The sequence below is a fragment of the Oncorhynchus masou genome, chromosome 25 (genome assembly GCF_036934945.1).
Source record: "Oncorhynchus masou masou isolate Uvic2021 chromosome 25, UVic_Omas_1.1, whole genome shotgun sequence".
In the NCBI taxonomy this organism is placed as follows: Eukaryota; Metazoa; Chordata; class Actinopteri; order Salmoniformes; family Salmonidae; genus Oncorhynchus; species Oncorhynchus masou.
This window is the reverse complement of record NC_088236.1, coordinates 36,624,874-36,641,520: the sequence shown is the minus strand read 5'-3', so window position 1 is coordinate 36,641,520 and position 16,647 is coordinate 36,624,874. Positions and strand designations below refer to the sequence as shown.

The 16,647-nt window shown below is 43.5% G+C and overlaps 1 protein-coding gene across 2 annotated transcripts in view; it reads left to right on the top strand.

The window, feature by feature from the left end:
- The window catches only part of LOC135514240 (multiple epidermal growth factor-like domains protein 9), a 34,426-nt gene that overhangs the window by 2,838 nt on the left and 14,941 nt on the right, over positions 1 to 16,647 (top strand). For both annotated transcript variants that reach the window (XM_064937578.1, XM_064937577.1), the window contains exon 2: positions 9,884 to 10,082. In XM_064937578.1, coding sequence (XP_064793650.1) covers positions 9,884 to 10,082 — 199 coding nt within the window. The remainder of the gene's footprint in view (positions 1 to 9,883; positions 10,083 to 16,647) is intronic.

Sequence of the window (16,647 nt, the reverse complement as noted above, 5' to 3'; positions counted from 1 at the left end):
GACGAAACAACAGTGGTAGGCCTGATCACCGACAACGATGAGACAGCCTATAGGGAGATGGTCAGACACCTGGCTGTGTGGTGCCAGGACAACAACCTCTCCCTCAATATGAGCAACACAACAGTTGTGGACTATAGGAAAAGGAAGGCCGAACAAGCCCCCATTAACATTGATGGGGCTGAAGTGGAGTGGGTCGAGAGTTTCAAGTTCCTTGGTGTCCACATCTACAGCAACACCATCGAGAGCATCCTGACCGGTTGCATCACCTCCTGGTATGGCAACTGCTTGGCATCTGACTGTAAGGCGCATATGGTCCAGTACATCACCGGGGCCAAGCTTCCAGACATCCAGGACTTACAGTTGAAGTCAGAAGTTTACATACACCTTAGTCAAATACATTTAAATTCAGTTTTTTACAATTCCTGACATTTAATCCTAGTAAAAATTCCCTTAGGTCAGTTAGGATCACCACTTTATTTTAAGAATGTGAAATGTCACAATAATAGTAGAGAGAATTATTTATTTCAGCTTTTATTTCTTTCATCACATTCCCAGTGGGTCAAAAGTTTACATACACTCAATTAGTATTGCAGCGTTGCCTTTAAATTGTTTAACTTGGGTCAAACATTTCGGGTAGTCTTCCACGAGCTTCCCACAATAAGTTGGGTGAATTGTGTCCCATTCCTTCTGACAGAGCTGGTGTAACTGAGTCAGGTTTGTAGGCCTCCTTCGTTTTTGATTTATTTTATAATTATTTTTCACTTTAGTTTATTTAGTAAATATTTTCTTAACTATTTCTTGAACTGCATTGTTGGTTAAGGGCTTGTAAGTAAGCATTTCACGGTAAGGTTGTACCTGTTGTATTTGATTTGAACATTGTATTCATTCCACATTACTAGCCTGTATGAAACTGAAAGGAAGGAAGCTTGTATTAAAAAATCCCCTCCAAATCATCCATTCTGTTTGCAACAAGGCCGTTAAGTAAAGCTTATTACATGGTCCACGCAGACGGGAGATTCGCAGTGTTGCAATGCCTTTTTTTGTCACAAAAGGGGCGGCTTCTTGTAATACGCATCACCTATTGTGAAATGGTAGAACCTGCTGTAGCCAACTAGCTAGCCATGTGTTTTTTTCCCCCCATGACCTAAACATGATGACCTCAACGCTAGGCCAAACCCTCCCCGGGGAATGAACCCATGTCTGTACTAACACCTCCAGCACTGCAATACAGTGCCTTAGACCACTGCACCACTCGGGAGGCCAGGGCATATTTTTCTATTATAAATCTGACTATTTCACATGCAGATGTGGGAAAATGAATCATAATGCACAGAAGAAGGAAGGAGGTGGGCAGAGCCAAGCGTGAGCTAGCGAGATGGTATTGGCGTGTTCTAGTATGTACATAGTATGTACAGTGCGTTCAGGAAATATTCATACCCATTGACTTATTCCACATTATGTTGTGTTACAACCTTAATTCAAAATGTATTACATATACATTTCTGAACACGCCGTGCATCTACATTTACATTTAAATGTCTACTATGTCCACATTGTCCATTCCCGCGCAATATTCAAATGCCAGTATGCGTTCTACAATGGTGGGATAGGCTAAATATGATAATAACAAAACAGCTTATGGCAGTAGCTACCAACTGTAGCTAAGTAGCCAGCTAACCTCTGTAGCTAGCCAGCAAGCTAATATAGCAAGCAACGTCGTCCACTGTATGCGCTTTCGGTAGCCTGATTGCACCCAGACTGAGGAGAAATCCGCACACAATGCACCCTGACCACAGACAGATCTGAACACAATCAGACCACAAAGCGACTTTTGTCTTTTCAATGCGAGATTCGTATTTTGATAGCAGAAGTTGCATGTAAGTGTCAAGTGTGAACACGACCATTGGAACGTTCTAGCATGTACAGTGCCTTCAGAAAGTATTCATACCACTCGAGTTATTCCACATTTGTTGTGTTACAGCCTGAATTCAAATGTATAAAATATTTTTTCTCACCCATCTACACACGATACCCCTTTTAATGACAAAGTGAAAACATGTTTTTAGAGATTTTTGCAAATTTATTGAAAATTATTTTCAGAAATATCTCATTTGCATAAGTAACAATGTAACTTGTGGTGTGATTGTGTTCAGAACTGTCTGACCACTTCAGGAGGTGGTCAGGGTGATCCACAAAAGGCTGATGAGGGGAGGACGGCTCATAATAATGGTCGGAACGGCGCAAATGGAATGGCATCAAACACCTGGAAACCATGTGTTTGATGTATTTGATACCATTCCACTAATTCCACTCCAGTCATTAACACAAGCACACTATCCAATTAAGGTGCCACCAACCTCCTTTGATTTGCACATTCTTAAAAAATAATCATTAAGCTCTGTCAAGTTGGTTGCTATTCATTGCTAGACAGTCATTTTCAAGTCTTGTCATAGATTTTTAAACCGATTTTAAGTCAAAACTATAACTAGGCCACTCAGTAACATTTAATGTGGTCTTGGTAAGCAACTCCAGCAGTAGAGGCTGGTGGGAGGAGCTATAGGAGGACGGGCTCATAGTAATGGCTGAAATGGAATAAATAGAACGGTATCAAACACATGGAAAATAAAATATGACTCCGTTCCATTTATTCCATTTCAGTCATTACAATGAGCCCGTCCTCTTATAGCTCCTCCCACCAGCCTCCACTGAACTGTAGTGTCTATTTGGCCTTGTGTTTTGGGTTATCGTCTTGTGAATTCATCTCCCAGTGTCTGGTGGAAAGCAGACTGAATCAGGTTTTCCTCTAGGATTTTTCCTGTACTTAGCACCATTCGGTTTCTTTTTTTATCCTAAAAACCTCCTTAAAGATTACAAGCATACCCATAACATAATGCAGCCACCACTATGCTTGAAAATGAAGAGTGATACTAAGTAATGTGTTCTATTGGACTTGCCCCAAACATAATACTTTGTATTCAGGACAAAACGTTAATTGCTTTGCCACATTTTTGTCAGCATTACTTTAGTTCCTTGTTGCAAACAGGATGCATGTTTTGGAGTATTTTTATTCTGTACAGGCTTCCTTTTCACTCTGCCAACTAGGTTAGTATTGCTGAGAACTACAATGTTGTTGATCCATTCTCAGTTTTCTCATTTCACAGCCATTCAATTTTAAAGTCACTATTGGCCTCATGGTGAAATCCCTGAGCGTTTTCCTTCCTCTTCGGCAACTGAGTTAGGGAGGACACCTGTATCTTTGTAGTGACTGGGGGTATTCATACATATCCCCACCGCAACCGCAGGCAGGTTCAACACACCTATGTTTGTTGTTGTCGAATGCTGTCGAACGCCGAAACTAAAACCTGAACTATAGACCTCGGTTTAAAAGCTGACAGTGTTTTTATATACTGTTATTTTATTTTGAATCCTGCGGCTGTGTTGGGATCAATTGCTGTGAGTGCTGCTATCTGTCCCGGGGTCCTGCGAGATTCTGTATGGGGGAGAGACCCGAAAGCCCAGCTAGCCTAGCTGGTTCGGCGGTTCTCAAATGGAGGCCGCTATTGAACATTTCCAGCATTGCAGGAGCTGCGTTTCCTTTGCTTTGTTCCAGAAGAATGTGGACCACGCTGACTTTCAATGTAGCAACTGCTTGCGGAGGAGGACTACAGGAGTGAAGTAGCTACTCTTAGCAATTAAGTAGCAAACCTACATAAGCTACTGGGGAACCCACGCCCACCTACTTTTTATTTTTCTTCCACCCCAGTAGCTGGATGCCGCTCTGCAAGGCAGGGTTCCATCCCCGAAGGGGTCTCCCCCTCCCCTGGAGAATGGAGCTGATCTTGACCCAACCAACCAGCCATGGAGGAACGTCACTCGCCGTGGACGTCGAAGAAGGTGACCTCTGGCAACGGGGGTCTCCATGGAGATGTTGAGCCTGGAACTGACACAGACCAGAAACAGCTTTGCCGCCCTGGATCCAGAGGTTCCGACACCTTCGTCCTTGGTGGCTTCCCAATCAAGATCGGATCCAGAGGTACCTGCGTCTTCGTCCTCGGCTCTGTCTCCCTCTCCAGTGGCTTCTATCTCTGGTTCAGATCCTCGGAGCTCCCAGTCTCACCAGACCGTGAGGTTACCTGAGAGACCGGCCCATTCAACATCACCAACTGTCATCATAGGCAGCTCTGTGGTGAAAAACATCTCAGTCCCCAAGGCAGAAACCCTGTTCTACACAGAAGCACGAGAACAGGACATAACAAGGCTGCTTCCGACTGTTCTACCACAGATGCCGGGAGCTGACACTGTCGTAGTCCATGTGGGGTCAAACGACATCAGGAGGGATAGCTCAGAACATTTGAAAATTGATTTTTTTTAACTGATTTTAGCATTAAAATACTAACAAAAAAAATGGATTACGGATTACACATCTGGCTAAAAGACTACTGTAGCTCTGCTGGAGTCACTTTTATTATCACCTTCTGGAAACAGAAGATATTCTACAGGAATGACAGAGTCCATCCAAATCATCTTGGCTACTGGACTTTGTCCATGCATTTCAAGGCTGCGTTGAAACAATGACTGGTAAATGATCCAAGACCAGCTCAGTTAATCCCTACCATTGTGACAATGAGTCGTCATAATGCGGCATCAAATGTAAATGATCTTAGGGGCATTGGCAAACACAAATGTACATGATCTTAGGGGCATTGGCAAACACAAATGTACATGATCTTAGGGGCATTGTCAAACACAAATGTACATGATCTTAGGGGCATTGTCAAACACAAATGTACATGATCTTAGGGGCATTGGCAAACACAAATGTACATGATCTTAGGGGCATTGGCAAACACAAATGTACATGATCTTAGGGGCATTGGCAAACACAAATGTACATGATCTTAGGGGCATTGGCAAACACAAATGTACATGATCTTAGGGGCATTGGCAAACACAAATGTAGGTCATTTAATGTATGTACCCTTAATTGCACTGAATACATCTGTTTATCCTACTACTATTGTAAGCAGTAATCATGAGCCTATAAACCAGAGGTACACTGTTAGCACTGAGGCGGTGTGCAATATTAGGAAGATCACTTTATGCAGCTCACCCTGCACTATCAGCTCCAATGTAAATAACATGAGTAAGTCTACCTCTGATAAGCTTCCCAGTAAAGCAAACTAGAAAAGTGCTAAAAGTAGCCCATATTAACATATGTGGCCTAAGAAACAAGGTCCATGAAGTCAATAACTTGCTTGTAACAGATGACATTCATATTCCGACTATCTCTGAAACTCACTTAGATTATACCTTTGATGATACAGTGGTAGCAATACATGGTTATAACATCTCCCGAAAAGACAGAAATGCCAACAGAGGCGATGTTGCGGTCTACAGTCGTGGCCAAAAGTTTTGATAAAGACACAAATATACATTTTCAAAGTCTGCTGCCTCAGTTTGTGTGATGGCAATTTGCATATACCCCAGAATGTTATGAAAAGTGATCAGATTAATTGCAATTAATTGCAAAGTCCCTCTTTGCCATGCAAATGAACTGAATCCCCCAAAAATATTTCCACTGCATTTCAGCCCTGCCGCAAAAGGACCCGCTGACATCATGTCAGTGATTCTCTCGTTAACACAGGTGTGAGTGTTGATGAGGACAAGGCTGGAGATCACTCTGTCATGCTGATGGAGTTCGAATAACAGACTGGAAGCTTCAAAATGAGGGTGGTGCTTGTAATCATTGTTCTTCCTCTGTCAACCATGGTTACCTGCAAGGAAACACGTGCCGTCATCATTGCTTTGCACAAAAAGGGCTTCACAGGCAAGGATATTGCTGCCTGTAAGATTGCACCTAAATCATCCATTTATCGGATCATCAAGAACTTCAAAGAGAGCGGTTAAGTTGTTGTGAAGAAGGCTTCAGGGCGCCCAAGAAAGTCCAGCAAGTGCCAGGACCATCTCCTAAAGTTGATTTGGCTGCGGGATCGGGGCACCACCAGTACAGAGCTTGCTCAGGAATGGCAGCAGGCAGGTGTGAGTTCATCTGTACGCACAGCGAGGAGAAGACTTTTGGAGGATGGCCTGGTGTCAAGAAGGGCAGCAAAGAAGCCACTTCTCTCCAGGAAAAATATCAGGGACAGACTGATATTCTGCAAAAGGTACAGGGATGCTGAGGACTGGAGGAAAGTCATTGTTTTGGGGCATCCAGAAAAAAGCTTGTCCGGAGAAGACAAGGTGAGCGCGACCATCAGTCCTGTATCATGCCAACAGTAAAGCATCCTGAGACCATTCATGCGTGGGGTTGCTTCTCAGCCAAGGGAGTGGGCTCACTCACAATTTTGCCTAAAAACACAGCCATGAATAAAGAATGGTACCAACACACCCTCCGAGAGCAGCTTCTCCCAACCATCCAGGAACAGTTTGGTGCCGAACAATACCTTTTCCAGCATGATGGAGCACCTTGCCATAAGGCAAAAGTGACAACTAAGTGGCTCGGGGAACAAAACATCAATATTTTGGGTCCATTGCCAGGAAACTCCCCAGACCTTAATCCCATTGAGAACTTGTGGTCAATCCTCAAGAGGCGGGTGGACAAACAAGCAACCCACAAATTCTGACAAACTCCAATCATTGATTATGCAAGAATGGGCTGCCATCAGTCAGGATGTGGCCCAGAGGTTAATTGACAGCATGCCAGGGCTGATTAGAGAGGTCTTGAAAAAGAAGGGTCAACACTGCAAATATTGACTCTTTGCATCAACTTAATGTAATTGTCAATAAAAGCCTTTGACACTTAAGAAATGCTTGTAATTATACTTCAGTATTCCATAGTAACATCTGACAAAAATATCTAAAGACACTGAAGCAGCAAACTTTGTGGAAATTAATATTTGTGTCATTTTCAAAACTTTTGGCCACGACTGTATATTCAGAACCACATTCCTGTAAAGCTTACGATCTAATGTTAAATACTGTTGAAGTAATATGGCTACAGGTTCATCTGCCTCACCTAAAGCCCATTCTTGTGGGAAGCTGCTATAGTCCACCAAGTGCTAACAGTCAGTATCTGGATAATATGTGTGAAATGCTTGATAATGTATGTCATATCAACAGATAAGTATATTTTCTGGGTGATTTAAATATCAAGCTGCCCACTCAGGAAAAAAACTTTAAACTGTAACCAGTGCCTGCAACCTGGATCATGTCAGTCAACCTACCAGGGTAGTTACAAACAGCACAGGAATTAAATCATCAATCTATTGATCACATCTTTACTAATGCTGCAGATATTTGCTTTAAAGCAGTATCCAAATCCATAGGATGTAGTGATCACAATATAATAGCCATATCTAGGAAAACCAAAGTTCCAAATGCTGGTCCTAATATAGTGTATAATGTAGTGATGCATATGTTGATGATGTAAAGAATATTCGCTGGTCTGTGGTGTGTAATGAGGAGCAAACAGATGATGCACTTGACACATTTATGAAACTACTTATTCCAGTTACTAATAAGCAGGCACCCATTAAGAAAATTACTGGAAACACTGTTAAATCCCCTTGGATTGATGAAGAATTGAAAAATGGTATGGTTGAGAGGGATGAGGAAAAAGGTATGGAAGTTAAGTCTGGCAGCCTAACTGATTGGCAAACGTACTGCAAATTAAGAAATCATGTGACTAAACTAAATAAAAATACTACACTATGAAACAAAGAAATTATATAAAGAATGATAGTAAAAATCTTTGGGGCACCTTAAATTACATTTTGGGGAAAAAGGCCAACTCAGCTCATTCATCACAAAGCCCACTGATATTGCAAACTACTTTAATGACTTTTTCATTGGCACGATAACCAAACTTAGGGATGACATGCCAGCAACAAACGCTGACATTACACATCCAAGTATATCGGACCAAATTATGAGAGACAAGAATTGTACTTTTGAATTCCATAACGTCCGTGTGGAAGAGGTGAAACAATTATTGTTGTCTATCAACAATGATAATTAATAATGTAATCATGCTCCAAGGGATATTCAATGTTTTTTTTAAACACATCTACCAATAGTCAAAAATCACAGAGTGAATCCATGTAACTTGTTAAGCACATTTTTAGTCCTGAACTTATTTAGGCTTGCCATAAAAGGGCATTAATACTTATTGACTCAAGACAAGTCAGCTTTTAATTTTTAATTAATTTGAATTGAGATCACATGTTTCAACTGCGAAATAAATGTATGCCAAAATCCATCCTTCTCTCACTGCCAGTCACTGGGCTTCCTCTAGTCACTATATTTGTTGGTAAGGGAGATTTGTATTTTTTATTTATTTAACTAGGCAAGTCAGTTAAGAACAAATTATTATTTTCAATGATGGCCTAGGAACAGTGGGTTAACTGCCTTGTTCAGGAGCAGAATGACAGATTTTTACCTTGTTAGCTCGGGGATTCAATCTTGCAACCTTTGGGTTACGTGTCCAATGCTCTAACCACTAGGCTACCTGCCGCCCCTCTAAAAGTGCCAACTGGATGCTTCAAGTTTATACACCTGGTGAAACATCTGGCTCATTGTTCGATCTGTGCAACGTCTTAGCAATGGAAGGCAACTCTTCCTTGCCTTCCCAAAATCCCACTCCACCCATGTGCACGCACGTAGATCAGTGGAGTGAAGCTTGTAGTAGCCTTAATACTTCAAGACAATAGGCCAAAGACACTTATTGGCCTAACTTAAAAACTACAGGTTTGGGTCAAATCTAATACAAGAGAGTGAAACCTTGTGCGTTCGTACGCCCAATCGAGCAAGATTGGCAGCTACACGGCCCAGGATCTCACACAGTCTGAGGGGTTGTGCAGGGAAGATGGCTTCATTGAACAAGTAGAAAGCTGACAGTGCACTCCAGGCTTGCATAACCATGCCCTTTCACTGTTACATAAAGCTGGACAATGGCCAGAGATGGAGAGCGCTGATCTGAGGACGCTAATGTTGCAGAAAATGACATTAAATCCTCTGTAATGGCTATTGCCGATGTCTGAGAAGACAGCACAACAATGTGTTCTGAACGTTTAGAGCAGTAATGTTGGACAAAAGTTACTATGTTAAGGTCAAACCCTTCCTATCTCACTGCACTGAAACATACAGTACTGTGCTAATAGTCAACACAGCACAATACCATATTGGATCATAGGACACACTGTTTTACTTCAACACCCATTTGTTTCAATTTCAACCTCTACATGGACTTGCAAGGACAAGCAACCTTGTCAACACACTGTGGATTTTCAACTGTTCGTTTGCTCTCGTCATGTGCATAATATGACACACATTCAGCAATTAACATTATTCCTCAAACCTTTCATTTTTTGTTCTCAGCTTTCAATGTACAGTATTGTATAATGGTTTACGGTATGACAGAGTGCAGCCGCCCTGCCTCCCCCAGCCTCCCACATCATTCTTGTAAATTAGGCTGTGTGAGTAGCAGCAACCGGTCTCCTCTCCTGTAAGAACAGCCCACATGTGCTCAACAGCACACCAACTGCGGTATTTCCTATGCATGTCATGAGGCAGTTTTTACTATTTCACATTTGTCCCACGGGAAGAAACACGTCTCATGCATCAACAGTCGGTCTCTATCCTACCTCCTCATTTTCTGCGCCCACCTCCATCTCTCTCTTGGAAACAGACTGGAGAGAGGTGGAAGGAACACTAGGACTCCATGCTCATCATACCTGAGCTCAAATAAATAATACATGCCCACACGGCAGTGTCTACACGGTCATCCAGATCTGACACTTCTCATAGTATATGTGTGTGTACAGAATATCCTAGTGGTGCCGTATCATAACAATCTCCCCCTCTCTCTTCCTCTCTGTCCCTGCAGAGTCTCTGTGTAACTGCAGCAGCGAGGGTGTTCTAGACGTGGATGACTGTGACAAGAAGACAGGCCAGTGTGTCTGCATGTCAGGGTACACGGGGCTGCTGTGTGAGGACTGTGAGGACGGACACTTCACCAATGGCACCACCAGCTGCATAGCCTGCGGCTGTGACTCCTACGGTGCTGTCAACCACCTATGTGACAGGTAAGAGCACTTGCTTCCTCTGTGCACTAATGGCACTGGGAATTAAACACTACATTCAGTAGAGCGTACCACCTACCAAACCAGAATCAATTCAGATTTTTTGGGCGTCCCTATCTACTGCATCTTTGGCGAAAGCTCCGGGAGATGTAGTTTTAGAAATCACAATGTAGAAAAACTGTTTGAATGACTGATTTAGCAGACACTGTTGTGCATAAAAGATACTGCTCTGAAATATACATGAACTTATCACACAAGATGTTGTAGAGTTAGAGCAGCTTCAAATCTCTAGTGTTTATGATATACTGGAGCCATCTTGTGGAGTCATTATCTTCCTGGTCTTGTTCAGCAGCCTTCACCAGGCCACCATCCCCCTGGCCTTTGTAGCGAGAGACAGTTGGTTCGCCAGACCTCGGTTGGTTCTCATATCCTGAGCTAAACAACACACTGCCTCAGATACAGCCTTACAGTGTCAGAAAGAGTGTGACTTGGTGAGAGGCAGCTTGTTTGGCTTAGGAACACGCTAAAAATAGCTGTCGTATTTTGGTTTCTGAACCATTGAAAGGAATGTGTCTGGTCAGAAAGCTGAGTGAACATCCTTGTGATGTTTCTAATGCCCAGTGGCTGTGAATCAACTGTCAACATACAGCAAGCAGGTAGATAACATAGAGTTTGTTTTATTGTGCCAAATTAAGTTTATGACAAACATTTTGTACATTCATGTAGGAATATACATGGGGCTCAAGCTGTAGGATTCAAATTCAGGGAGAGAACCTAATTTACCACAAAAACGGCATGAGTAGAGTATAGATCCATTGAGGAGCAGGTGAAGGGGCAGCTAGGCCAGGGGTTTATTCTGAGGGCAGGAGCGTATGGGGCTATCCCTGCCCTCACGCAGTAACACGAGCCCACATAATATGATCCTGCTCAGACAGTCTGAGCCTACCCAGTGCTAACCCAGCTAGCATAGTGGTGGTCTAACCCAGGCGAGGCCAGCTCTCTCCCAGTGGGTAAGCACTGTGATTTACACAGATTAGCTGGCTCCCAGACCCCCCAGCCTCCCTCATGCTTTAGAGCACGGCTGCCCAACCCTCTTCCTGGAGATCTACCATCCTGTGGGTTTTCAGTCCAACCCTAATTTAGCATATCCGATTCAGCTAGTTAAGGTCCTGTTGAGCACCTAATTAGTAGAATCAGGTATGTTAAATTAGGGTTGGACTGAAAACCCACAGGACGGTAGATCTCCAGGAAGAGGGTTGGGCAGCCCTGCTTTAGAGGATGCCTCTCATTTACTGATGGACACTCCAGCCTTTCATATTACAGTCATATTCATCTTTTACTTTGCCATTTGGCATTCTATCACATTTGCTATTGGAACTCTGTGTCTCTGTGTGTTTTCGCTTAGGTCTATTTAATTGCATGGCCAGGAACAGAGAGCTTGGATTAAACTAATCACCTACTGGTTCCAGATCCCAGCACAATACTGATATGTTCCAGCCTGGAACCTGGGAGAGGACCAGGAAGTCATTGGCTTGCAGACGTCTGGATCAGAGCTGCCTGCCTGGGATTTCAACTTGAGCTCTTTGTTCTTCACATTTCCTCAAGGACATGAACTGACCGGATCTAGGTTAAGCATGTGCATATACCTGATCTGTATAGTGCCATAGTCTTAAAGTATAGCCACAGTTCTCTTCAGACAAACATGGTAAATCCATTGAAGGTTGATGTATTCGTTGTAGTTGAAGCTCAATATGAGATGTACTGTTTCGGTTTCAGTTGTCGTCGCTTTTTATCTTGCATAGGAAGGATGTGCTCCTCTTGGTAGCAGCTCTACATTGCTATAAGAATATGCTCGGTTCCCAGCCTACTAGACCACGTTGGTAGGAAGTTGCTACTTTTTCATTCACTCATCTGTAAGAAGCTATGTCTTACTGTGTCCCGCTGTGCTCTTTACCAAACTAGATCCACAGGGGACCAACAACAAACCGGGAAATAGATCCTTGGCCACAGGGCCCATCAGTCAAAACAAAAGCTACCGAACTGTGAGCTTGTCTCAGAGCCTTCCGCTGATAATTTGTTTTCAGGCGTGATGATTAGTGATCATGAATTGACCTGTGCCTATTTGGCTGATAGTTCATGACAATATGCTCATACAGTATGTGTACATATACAGATGGCAGACTGCAGGAGGTGAACCTGGCCAGTCTCGTCTTGAGCCCTTTTCGAAATCGCGATCTGCGTTAACAACCTCAACACATGAAGGTGATTTGACGCTAATCCTCAGCCGAACAGGATAGGTTTTGCACCCGTTCGTACTCCTGACGCCCTCCTGTAGTCTGCTTCATCTAGGGCCTCAATACTAAATAATAAGGAGTGCAGCATTGGAAACAGTGCAGACTGCACTTTCTGTCTCTCTGTGTAGGCTGGGGGGCTTGACGAACAGATACCGCCGCACAGAGAGTCTGATAGAAATGGGACTAATCTCAAGCCTGTGGGAAAAAGAAGCTGTTGCTAAGAGACAGTAGCATGACATAGTAGGAGGCTTCATGTTACTGTATCTTAGCAACTAAATTAATGATTGTATTCTGATATGACGTGGTACTGCTCTATAAACCACTACCATGATTTAGCTCCACAATTATGTCAATATACTACCAAAAACAATTATGTTCTAGCTCAAATGACTTCCTTTCGCCATAAATGTTATATCAATAGTTTATTTGGGCCAATCCTTAGGGGCACTGTTTTTAAAGTTGCACATTTATTTTTCACCCTCGTCCTCTATGGAATGGAAACAGTCTGTAATGAAATATTGATTTGGGGCAGTTATTTCCGCCTAGTCTCACTCTCTAATACAGTAGCCGAAACAAATTTGAATAATACTTTTTCATGTTTGCATATTTCTTGTCAGGAAGGAATTGAGAGATTGCGAGCCATTTTGTATGATTATGAAAACACGCCTTGGTGTAAATGTGTTTTGGCTGCTTTCATTTCTTTATTTTAGGATATTTAGTTGAAAAAGCACTCTCTTTTCAAGGATTCCGGCGCACACCTCTCCCTTTTCATGCGAGTTTGATTGGACATTACTGGGGCAATCAATGGGAACCCGGGGAGATCCCTCTCAATATTCTCCCTTCCCTTTGATGGGGTCATGTCATCATGAACCAGTTTAGCAGAGCACTGTGGGGGGAGCCGTAGTGCATTGATGTCCTTATCTCACACCTGAAATTAACTGTTACTGTTTTCTCCAGAGCGACATGTTAGCCTCTTGATCTAGTGGTGCATGCAGTTGGCTCCGGAGTGCAGGAAGTAGGTTGGTGCATTGGAATCCAAACGTCACAGGACTCTCCTGGTATATGTTACACCAGCACAGCTGGGTGCCTTCTCTGACGGGGAGGAAGAACGAAGAGGATAGTGCTGTGTAGTTAGAGCCCTAGTGACAGGCCACTGCAGGCGACCAACCCAACACTCACATTAGCAGGTGGCAGCATCCCATGCTGTATTAGAGGCAAGGACTCAATGGGGAGGCTTTGTTGCTCTAATGGCTGGAGTGCAGTGCAGTGGCCATGTCTGCCAGCACATTGTGCCAGGCGTTACTCTGAGCTGAGTTACATAACTGGCCCAATGTATGATCCTGAGCCAGGGGTGCTCTGGAATGGATCACAACTCTTGGCGCTTGATGTTGTTAAACATTCTCTCTCTGAAGATCTGACAGTGTGCCCTGACTCTAAAACATGCTTAGTGTAGAACAGTTTGTGTCTTTCTTGACTGGCGACCATTCTCCCACCTCATTGTGTGTATGAGAACACAGACTGCATTTTCTGACTTCTGCTGTTTCCCTGTGGTTAAAGAGGATGCAGTCAACACAGATATGTACTCAGTCTATTGTGATTCCCCAGTCAAGCGCAAGCAACTTATGGCCGGCATTGCCATGGCAGCAGCAGAACAGCCGAACAGCCTGGTTGCCATGTAATACTGACCTAGTTAATATGCGTCTGTAACACGGAACAGAGTGGCTGGGCTACGCAGACTGAAGCCCACCAAAACAACCCCCTCCTCCATCTAGTGACACTACGTGGGTGGTAGTTTGAACGTTTCATTGTGGCTCAATAGATACCACCACAGATGGGGGGCTTCTAGGGTTTCATCACAGGTTGGTTTTGGGTGGTGATAAGTCAGGGAGTTGGGCCACCAAGGAGGAGATCAGTGCTGTCGTACAATACTGTTTACGTCTCGCTGAAAACACATTAAACTATGAGATTGTCTCACCATCTGCTCCCTTTGGCCAGAAAAGAAAAGCTTCTTACATCAGAGAGACTGAATCACTGAGTGACACTGGGAACCTGCCTCCAAATTTCTTGTCTGTTTTTTTTGTTTAACTAAATAAGCAACCATTCTGGCAACTTTCCCAAAATCCACAGGTTTTCCAGAAATCATGGTTGGAGAATTCCGGATTTCCTGCTTATTCCCTCCTGATTCCGGGAGTCTTTCAAATGTGATTTCTGAAAAACCTGACAAAGTGACAGGAATTTTGCAACCATAGGAACAGAAAAGAGCTCTTACTTCTCTACTGTGTCACATTCCTATGGCTCCCTCTCCAAGTCTACTGCTACTGTAGCTTTCTCCTCTCCGCCTTCAATCCCATGGAGTCATATGATGGTGTATTTTTGTCTTTTGGGGGGGGGGTTCATGGTTTTTTGAATTTGTGTCTCTGTCTGTGTTCCTTCCGAGCTGCTAAAAGCCTTGTTCTTCCCATCAGGTTACACACAGTCCACTAAGCATTACCATCAACATAACATTTGCATCAATAGCAGTGTTTTAATTTGACTTCATTTGAATAAGGCCCACGCACTCATGGGAAGGCATTAAGGCAACTACTCTGTCACTTCTTGGGCTTGGTTGCTTTTGGCTTGTAGTAGTCCACAGATCTATTCGGTTGATCTTTTGGGTGAAAGGGAGTGATCAGGCGTGACTCTTGTGCGTTGTGTTTTTCCTTTGCGACTCGGGAATCAGCACACAGGACGATTTGGAATCAGAGCACGCGTTTGTAGCCTATAGTGTAGCCCCCCACCCCAGTGTCTCATGTGCTGTATAATTCAATATATGCTTCAGCTTGAATGTTTCGCAGGCTGGCCACACAGCAGTATGTGGAATGTGCAGGTGAAATGCAATGGAGTATGTTGGCATTAGGACAGAACATATTAGCGAATGAAATAAGTGATGTTCAAAGCTCGACGGTGTGCTAAAGAGCTCAAGTTGAATTGGATTTATGTGGGCTCTAGCAAGACTGGATAATCAAATAGAAAGCACCCTCTAGTTCCAGCTGTCAGCAATCATACGCATCATCATCAGCAGCAGCAGCAGCAGCACACTAACCCATTGTTTAGTTTTAGCCCGCCATTTTATTACCTCAGAGATTTACATAGACAATAAACAGTTGACAAACTGTGTTTATTCTTCCCTTTCATTTTGTAATCATTGATTACTTTCATCTCCTTCCAAAAGGCATTGTACTGTAATCAAAACTGCAGTGAATTCTCTGTAAAAAATTGTACTTTAAATCAAAACCGCAGGGAATTCTCTGTAATGAATGACTTGCCTGTTTTTTTTTTAATTATAGGCCAACCCTGCAGATCCTCACAGTACCATTCAGGGTTAGTTATGAACTGCATGTCAGTCCACGATGACCAGAGACAACTGGGTGTAAATGAGTTATTGCTCGAGACAGATCTTTCTTAAACCCCTTCTCTTCAGGCATAGCTGCTCTTTCTACCCAGCAAGAGAGAGGGCTACGCAGGAGGGGGTTTGTCCTTTTGTGTCTTGCTGAGAGCCCTTGAGAGGTGCTGAATGCTTGAAGAGGATCCCACAGGTACCCTGACTCATTCCCTCCTCAAGGTCACTGTCTAATATAGTATATGAGAGGAAAGCCTGGCAGAAAGAGGCCCTGTGAGGCTGAGCATTATCATGGCTGGCCTGTAGGCTGTGGGATCCAGGCAGGCTCCCAGTCTCCAGCCTTGGACCAGATGTTCCTAGAGTGCTAAAGTCTGGTCCAGACTCTACCATGCTGCCCAGCCCCCAGAACATGCCAACCATGTTAGTGGAATTAGGTAGACAGCTTTGAACTGTGGAGGATGGGGGGCTGGGCTAGCCTATGCCATTGAACCCATCTGGAGTAGCTGTGCTCTGTTCACCATGGAGGGAAGGATCTGGTTTTCATTTTCTTTTAAAGCAAAACTACAAGTTACACATTACAACCACAACAATCTCCTAATTGAATCAAAACGGCCAAGGCGTGTTATGGATAGCAGATGGATTGATGGGAGAAACCACTCAGGGGGAACCTACAGGATGTCGTGTGTGAAACCGTTAGAATAATCTGGACACAGAATGTCATGGCTAATGCAATCCTAACCAAATAGTGCAGTTTCCCTGTCAGACTGTAGAGAGCTCTCAAACCCACCATTACAGCAGTACAGTTAGGCTGTTACACAACATAAAGGCTGGACAATCAAATAGAGAAGGATCAAAGTATGTGATGTGACCGTATGCTGGATGCTGACTGTGCTCT